This window comes from Pinus tabuliformis, chromosome J, assembly GCF_031772625.1.
Source record: "Pinus tabuliformis cultivar Carrire ecotype Pingquan chromosome J, CPIR1, whole genome shotgun sequence".
Classification (NCBI taxonomy): domain Eukaryota; kingdom Viridiplantae; phylum Streptophyta; class Pinopsida; order Pinales; family Pinaceae; genus Pinus; species Pinus tabuliformis.
The window spans coordinates 1645721905-1645730639 of NC_142295.1; the positions used below are offsets into that span (position 1 = coordinate 1645721905).

The window sequence follows — 8735 nt, forward strand, 5'->3', positions numbered from 1 at the left end:
GTCGCTTAGTTTAAATATAGTTAAATTAAAGTAATTTTTTTTGTCTCCATGATGGCAATGAATTGATAATAACTTAAACGATATGGATATTACTAATATGTTTATCTCATTCTTGGCATTAGACATGGTTATGACACTAAGAAAATGTATCATATGCATATATATGGTATTCTACTACTATCCTTACTTAGATATGACTACTTTGTTAATAGTGCTCTTATTAGTGTGTCTAATTTTCACTTTTAGGAATAAATATCTGAAGTGATAATTTAAATATGTTGTAGAAATGTTAGACATAAAATAAAGTAAATTAATAGTAAAATTGTTTTGCCAAATTTCTAAATATGTAATGCCTAATTCACAATTATACCAATTCTTGCTTAAATTATGGTGGAAAACAACTAATAGTAAATATGTTATTTATGTAGTATGAGCTATTTTCAAGGATTTTAAGTTTAGGCAGTTTAATTATACTTGCCACATGCATGGTATTACATTTAGTTTTGTTTTGACTTGGGTATTAGTTTGTCTTTGACAAAAAAATTATGTTGCTTATCAATAGTTTAACATTAGGAATTCAATTTTTGTTGCTTTTTATTATTACTTAAATTTGTTTATTTGTAAAGGGATTGGTCGATGTCTTATTATGTGTTTTTTTAGTAACGTTCATTTTTGTTAGTTACTAGGTTTTTGTTTTTAGATTTGTTTTCTTTTTGTTTAATTTTTTTTCTTCTATTATTTACATTTTCATGAATTCTATCTTTTCTCCTTATTTTCAATTTAAGATAACTTATTATTATATTAAAAACCAATTTTAGCTATATATATATATATAGATATATATATATATATATATATATATATATATATATATATATATATATATATATATATATATATATTAAAGTGTGTATATGTTAACATAAACAATATTAGTTAATCACATTTCTTAATTTTTGGTGATGACATTCAACCATACAACATTTTATTAGTTGTTTTATTTTTGTGATGAATTTTTTGTTTTTGTTATTTCTTACTTTAATTAAACTATATTTAAGCTAAGCGACAAATACTAGCTACAATATAGCCCTTGTTATAAATGGTAATAATGGAAAACCATTGTACAAATATCTAAAAATTATGGCATAAATATTGCAACTAGCTCTAAGTTATGACATAAAATTTTGAAGGAGTTATCCACATTACATTGTATTATGCGAAGGTTAGAATAAGACCTTCACATGTAATAATTATACAATAAAAGTAGAATTAATCATTATTATATTTATATATATATATATATATATATATAATTAAAAAATAACAAAATTGAATTTGCAATGTTCAATCATGGAGAAGGGTGAAAAGTTTTTGGTTAAAACAAGGTAATAGGCATCAAACAAAAAATTGGATGACTAAAAACTCTAGCACTCAATTTAGTTGTTGATAACTATTCGTTTAACATTGACCAAAATAAGTTATGACGTTTAACTTTTGAAATCAAATATTTATTTTAATATTATTGAAAGGAATAATTTTCAAAATTTTAATTGTATTATAATTTGAAGGTCTTAGTATAACCTTACATAATAAAATGCCGTGTAAATAACTGACTAACATTTTTTTTTTTTGCCATAATTCCTTAGTACACTTACAATATCTATACCATAATTTTTAAATATTTATACAATAATTTAATAAAATATATTTTAATATATAAACATACTTATCCATCTATATATATTCCACCTTACAACACATACTCATTACTTAGCAGACTGGTCATCTACCACTGCATTAAAAGCCAACCAAACCATCCCTACGTTAAATTATTTCAATAACTTCTTAAACCTAAATCAGCCATCAGGGATTTCCGTCTGTCACCCTAAGAGCGCATAAAAACATACACATGTGCGGTGTTCCATCATTATTGAATGCAACGCAACGCAACGCAGAAGAGAAGAGAGATGCTTTCACATGGCAAGAGTATCGTACGAACAATCAATGGTCTTGTCCTGTATTCTATTCTGCCAATTTCTGTGAAAGTTCAATGGCGGACGGGATTATCGACAACTACCTAAAACAAAACCTCTTCAAATGTAACTTTCCAAAAGCTAATGCAGAGCCTGTAATGGCGTCCGTAAAAAAAGGTCTATTCCAAAGGATGGAGATTATGACAGAACACTAACAGGGCAGGTAATGGAGTCAGTAAGAAAGGCGTATTCGAAAGGATGGAGATTAGGACAGAACACTGACAAGCTCAATGTGAGAGATTGAAATAAATGCCCAGTTGCCATGCCTGAAATAAGTACTTCCGTCACCACTCCTGACCCCTATTCCTTTGCGTTAAAGTGACGTAGTCTTTGTAAAAGATCATACGGGCAAATTGCAATATACTGCAAGAGACTTGCACATAGTTTCCTCACAAATTGAAACTGTATGCAAGTTAACGTTAATTGCATACAGGTTTGATTTCTATCCTGACTGAAATAGCGAAAGAGGGTTCATTCGAAGTACAACGACTGGAGCTTCTGAGACGATCAGAAAATGTTCCGAAAGAGGAATTGGAAGCCATAACAGGCTCAGCCTCTGCAAAGGAATCATATGCTAAAAGCCTGTCAAAGCAAATGAGAGCAGTGTTGGAAAGTCTGATGAAACACCATTTTGGAGAAGAAATAATGGATGCGTTGTTCGAGAAATATGGAGAAATAATAGCGAGGAGATTGAGTGATTTCATCGAATATGCAGAGAAGGGAGGAGATCTGGTTATCGTCCTCCAGCGTAAATGAAAGCTTTAGTAATGTTGAAAAAATAAAGGACGGCTCTATAAATCTGTTCCTATGACAATTTGTCACTTTTCAAAGAGTTAATTACGAGGAGTTGTCTGTTTAGTTGTAATAATTATTTATGGGAAGTTAGGTTCATTCATATAGATATATATATATATACATAAATAATATATATTATTATTTAGTAAGTATTATAATATTTGTGTATTTATAAAATGTAAATTAATTGGTTTGGTTTGATTTGGTTTGAGTGAGATTTAGTTTTTATTAGGTTTTAAGTGTAAATTTGATAAAAGAGTTCATAAAAGTTATTTTAAAGAAATTATCTATTATTATTGGAATATGACTAGTTTAAATATCAATTTATAATAAACATTATTATAACTTATTTTATTATCATTTTTTCATGGAGATTCTGGATTTTGTTAAAATACTATGGCTAAGTAACATGACTTATCAATATCACACGACCAAAAAACTATAACCCTTTTTATAAGACACTTGTGTTTATGGCATTTTTTAATTAATCAATTTAACATCACCTATCAATACTACATGACCAAAAAACCATAACCTTTTTTATAAGACACTTGTGTTTATGACATTTTTTAATTAATCAATTTAATTAAAAAAGCCGAGAGGACATAACTATTTGGAAATAAATTTCAACCTTTGGTTTGTGTATACCCCTAAGAATATTCTAGAATATTCTATGCATCACATTTACTTAATATTAAGAAAGTATTATATTTATTTTTTTCAAAAATGTTTAATTAGGTTGACTTTAATTTGGGGTTAGTTTTAGTGTTAGATTAAAAAATAATTTATCTAACTATGGGATGTTACCACCAAGATTATACGAGGCATAGTCCAAACTTCTTGTCTATGTAATTGTTTTTATCCCTTACAATTGACTTCCAACCTCAACTCTTTTCCATGTGATTTAAACTTGAAACTTCAAAAAGACTAAACCTCATAGAAACCAAAATTGTATATACAGTAGATTATAATAGTTAAAATGAGAATAATAAAATATGTCAAATAGGAAAGTAATTTTGGAAATTGCTTCCAAAATATAAGTTTTTTTAATAATAAGAAATACATGAATGGAAAAAGATTTGATGAAATTCACATATACTTTATAATGGTAAAAAAGGATGGATTAAACTCTAAACCTAATGAATGATATTTTTTATATTGTTTCATTGTTTCTTTTATAGTTTTAAATATTTCTAATGTTAAGCAAGTGCTTAGGTATTTTCTAATAATAAATATACTTGGATACATGATCTTCCATGTCTAAAACATAAACAATTGGCTTTTGTCGAGCATTCATTTTTCTATGTTCTCAATGGATCTAACAATATAACTTAAACCCATAACCTTGAAAACAAACCAAATTAATAGCACATAAAAATTAACATAAAATTTGTAAACAAAGAATTTGAGATTGGGTAAGAACATATATTATTTTTTATGGAAGTAATGTACTCTTCAAGTAATGCTTGATACAATCACAATAAATTTCATTATGCCTCATTAGATTTCTTACATTACATTAGATAATATTCTCTATCTCCCAACTAATTCAGCTGAGTTGTTGAAGGAACAAGATATTTTCAGCTTAGATTTGATACTTTCCACAAATTAGTGATTTGATCCATATTTAGTGGATCTCAACTAAACCATCATATTGTATGAAGATGATCTTTGTAAATGGAAGAACATATAGAGATAGTGAGAGTGTGTGTGTATGAGAGGAGGTGTGATGTAAGAAGAGGCTTCAAAGATCAAGAGGAGATTGGGAAATACATTTCCAATTGTACAAGTATCCACCCCTGTTTCAATAATTGAATAGTTCTTGGAGTTCTTGAATTGTTTGGGGATTGAGTAATTTGTAACTTCATATGTGTGCTTATATTTATATGAGTATCATTGTGCAAACCATTATTGTGTTGAGGAGACCAAGCATGTTTTTCTTCTTGTTAGAAACAAAGTAACATACAATGGCAAGAGGGCCAATCTTGATTTTGTTACGTATTCTATTCTCTGAGTTCAGATTTGGTATATTATAGGTTGTTATATTAAAAAAATTGGTTTCTCTTAGTTTAACCCTTGAAGGAATTTAAATAAGTTTTAAAGTGATCAAAGCCAAATCAATTTTTTTGTACACGTAAGGGAAGAAACTTTGTGGTGGTTTGATCTAGTCAAGGTTCAAACTTCAGAATTTAGCATTGATTCTATTTCATATTAGGTAACTAGTAATTTAGCATTGATTCTATTTCATATTAGGTAACTAGTAATTGTGCAAGATTCAATTTGAATATACATGCAAGTTTCTAACATGGGTTTCAATTTAGGTTTGCAAGTCATCTCATTTTGGGGTGTATATCAAGAAAGATTATATTGAATTCAAGGCCTTACAACATGGAAGTTACAAAAAAATTCCAACTTTTCCAAAGCATGCATTAGTTGATGAAAATGACAAATTGTTCACTGCATAATTCTTAATCTAACAATTTGTTTATTTGAGTCAAACAAAAGTGTAACTACGAGCCTTTATCTAGATCGAAGTTAAGACAAATTAGAATAAAAGGTATCCAATTGTAAATATATCCAAGTGTAATCACAAGTCCAACAATGGGCCATCAAATGGATATTCAGATCATGGAAGTATCTGACTTGAACCTAATTGGGAGTTAAACAAGGAGCTAGATATTTGAATCCATAGATCAAGGAGCTAGTGGAAAATTATCCAAATTAGAAAAGGTATCTGAGTGTGAAAACATTATGTGTGGACCCCACCACAATCTACAAATTGGATTCCAGATTGTGGATATTGACTAGGATTAAACAAGGGCCATTAATTACATTTGAACTAATGGGGGAGATCTTAATGACAATCTAGTGCCATATGGTTTTCTTCTTGTCTTCTAATATATGATATTCTATACCATGATCTATCAACTATAGTAAATGGAACCCTTCATGTTACTTGTTATGTAACTTATCATTACATTAAGGTTTGTTCCATTTGAGGAAACATCAATATTTGATAGGATGAAATGCTTTTTGGTTACACACTCACCATCACGCATGGTTTTGCAACCTAATGTTGGTTTGGCACCTAAGCGTTAGGGATTCAAATTTGAGTTTCTACATAGTGCTTGTTAACATTGTGATTCAATGATGATGGTGTATTAAAATTTATTTGTATTCATGATTTAAGGGATTTTTAAACAATCCTAAAAATATGATATTGAAGCACGATCAAGGGGGTTCGATAGAATCAATTTGAGACACCATGTATATATAGAGAGTGGATGCATTGGAATCAATTTCTGTATAAAGACTAGGCTAGATCCTACTTATTTGAATGGTTGTCAGGATTTGAAGTCATTACAACACTAGAGCAAAAGCGTTGGCAAAGATAGTGGTGGATCAACATAGGAATCCAATAGAAGAATTCAAAGTAGGAGATAAGAATAATAATGCTTATGACTTTGGAGAAGTAGTTAGAGTGATTAATTCATGATGAAAAATAAATTTTGTAATAGAAAGAGGAATTATCTCTGTAAGAATGAAGGTTCGATAAGGAAATATAGCACAAAGGGTCTTATGCAAAGGAAAGCCGAGATATATTAAAATTCATGCAAATTGAAGACAATTCTAGTGAAGGAGTAGAGCTCCATAGAATTGTTAATGATAGTTTTGACGAAAACTTGAGAAGATTGGTAGAAACAATAATCTTGTAGTAGTTTGCAATAAACGACTTAAAAGTTATTGTATTTGTGTATCTGATGATATTGATAGGTAACATGCTATTATCTTTTCAAATTAATTTGGGTATAGAAATTTCTGATTGTGGGTGGAAATAGAGAAAGAAGAAAGAAGTGTGGAAGAAACTATTGTAGCAGACGAAGCCATAACAACTTCCAACTAAGTTTAGCTAGAAATTGTTTAGACAATTCCACAAGTTCATAGTATGGGTAGAATTGTTAAAAGAATAACTAGATTTCAGAAGCCTAAGATTATCAGAGTAATTTTAATACTTCTGTAAGGCAGAACGAGTGATACAACAAGCTTTGTTGAAGAGAGTAGACGTTGGTGTGGTATTGTGTAATAGGGTGAAAAAAAAGGCTTGTCACTACAAAGGATTAGTTGTTTTTATGGTCCTTGAACTTAAAAAGTGATAAGAAACCAATAATTCTAGTTCTCTTCGAAGGGGCAATATCCATTTACAATGAATGCGATGTGTTGTAGCTTTTTTTGGTTTTGATTAGATAGAATATTTCAAAAAATGTTAAGTTAAGATACAGACATACAATAGTAAATAAAATGTTAGTTTAAAAAATATTTTGATGATGATTTCCATATAAAAGAAAATGTTAGGTTAGTTGCTCTAAGAAATGAAGGCAAAAATAAAATGTTAGGTAGAAATAAAAAAAATAAACTCTGAAGTGAGCAAGTACAAATGCCACTACTTTTATGCAAAATAATAGTTGTGTGCAACTTGTTTTAAATGCCACAACCCATCACAGTCAAACTATTAAATCTTGAATGCTTCATGCTTTAATTTTGATGTTCTAGATAGAGAATAAAGATCTGTCCAAACTGTTTAATCTTGGTAGATCAATAGTTAGGTAGAGAATAATAAGGTGCTCATTCATTTAATCTGAGACCTTGGAAGTTATAAGGGTAGATTTATATAGTTTTCTTTTGTCAAATAAGAAGAAAGTATGAGGGTTTGCTAGCTTAAATGCACCCATTAAGTGAAGAAAAAATGATAGAATAAGCGAAGGGTAAGTAGAGAAAGGTTGCAAAAGTTTAAATTGTTGATTGGACAAAATGTACATTTATCATGTTTCTATGTCTAGGAGACAATTATAACAAGGCAAATGAAGGTTTAAAAAGTCAAGTAATTAACTTCCCATTCATCCCCCTTCATTCCTATATTCACTAATTTCCCCTTCCTACCTTCATACATTTATATTCATCCATTTTCATAAAATCCCTTTTCCTATGGTAAAAACCCTTTTAACCTAGGAAAAGTATAACCATCATGTAAAATTCCCTTTTTACCATATAAAATCCTTTTTACACAAAATCCCATAAAAACATCCTTTCCATAAGTATTGATGTATATATGAAAAGTCAAATGATTCATTTAAAAACATTCATACTTAGCCCAGTTTCCCCTTTTTACATATAATTCCCCTTTTCGCATAAATTTTCCCTTCCGATATATTTTATATTAACATTGACTTATGTATTAAATCCTTAAGAATTTCCCTTTCCCGTATTATATATCTCCTTTTAAATAAATATCCGAAAGCCCTTAGTTTTGTTTAAAAGCTATGTATTTCGTAATATATCGAATTGTAATATCGGCGGTACTGCGGGCCTTTAAACATGAATATACAATAGTTTTATTAAATAAACCTATGTATAAACATATATCGCATTGGCGAGATTTAGAATACTTTAAAACATGCATACACCCCCGCATTTTGATATGCGATATATAGACCCAGACCCGAGGCCTATATATATATTGTTTCATTTTGTTTCGTGTCCGTTCCCATCGCAATTCCCCTCCAATACATACATCCTCCATCATTTTCGATCTCTGACTGCGATGGAGCCTGGACCCGACGCTGCATATATTATAACCTATCACAATATTGCATCCGCCCCTCCATCACAGTCTTGTTTATACTATAACCCTTTGTGATATCCGATCCCCGACTGCGATTGGGACCCAAACCTGACCATATATATATTACAGTCTATCTCCACATCGCATCTGTTCATTATTATATGACTTTGCAAAGTGCTTACCCCCGCCCACTCCGACTGTGATATCTGATTTGAAACTAGACATGATATCATTTATCCGCCCGATTCCATTAATTTTCAAGTCCGCCATATGCGATTTTTCAAAGA

General features: G+C 29.8%; 1 protein-coding gene across 1 annotated transcript; it reads left to right on the forward strand.

Moving 5' to 3' along the window:
- Window positions 1-1909: 1909 nt before the first annotated feature.
- LOC149233849 (S-adenosyl-methionine 4-1-methyl-2-pyrrolidinyl-3-oxobutanic acid methyltransferase-like) lies at window positions 1910-2789 on the forward strand. The gene is made up of 2 exons (XM_089382311.1): window positions 1910-2150; window positions 2467-2789. Exons 1-2 carry the CDS (start codon window positions 1910-1912, stop codon window positions 2787-2789), a joined length of 564 nt encoding a protein of 187 aa, XP_089238437.1.
- Window positions 2790-8735: the final 5946 nt, after the last annotated feature.

What these genes read in the sequence shown, in the direction of transcription:
- LOC149233849 (XM_089382311.1), top strand. Translation starts at nt 1,910, where the DNA reads ATGTGCGGTGTTCCATCATTATTGAATGCAACGCAACGCAACGCAGAA. An exon ending in AATGGCGTCCGTAAAAAAAG is followed by an intron (nt 2,151 to 2,466) that starts GTCTATTCCAAA and finishes AATTGCATACAG; the next exon opens with GTTTGATTTCTATCCTGACT.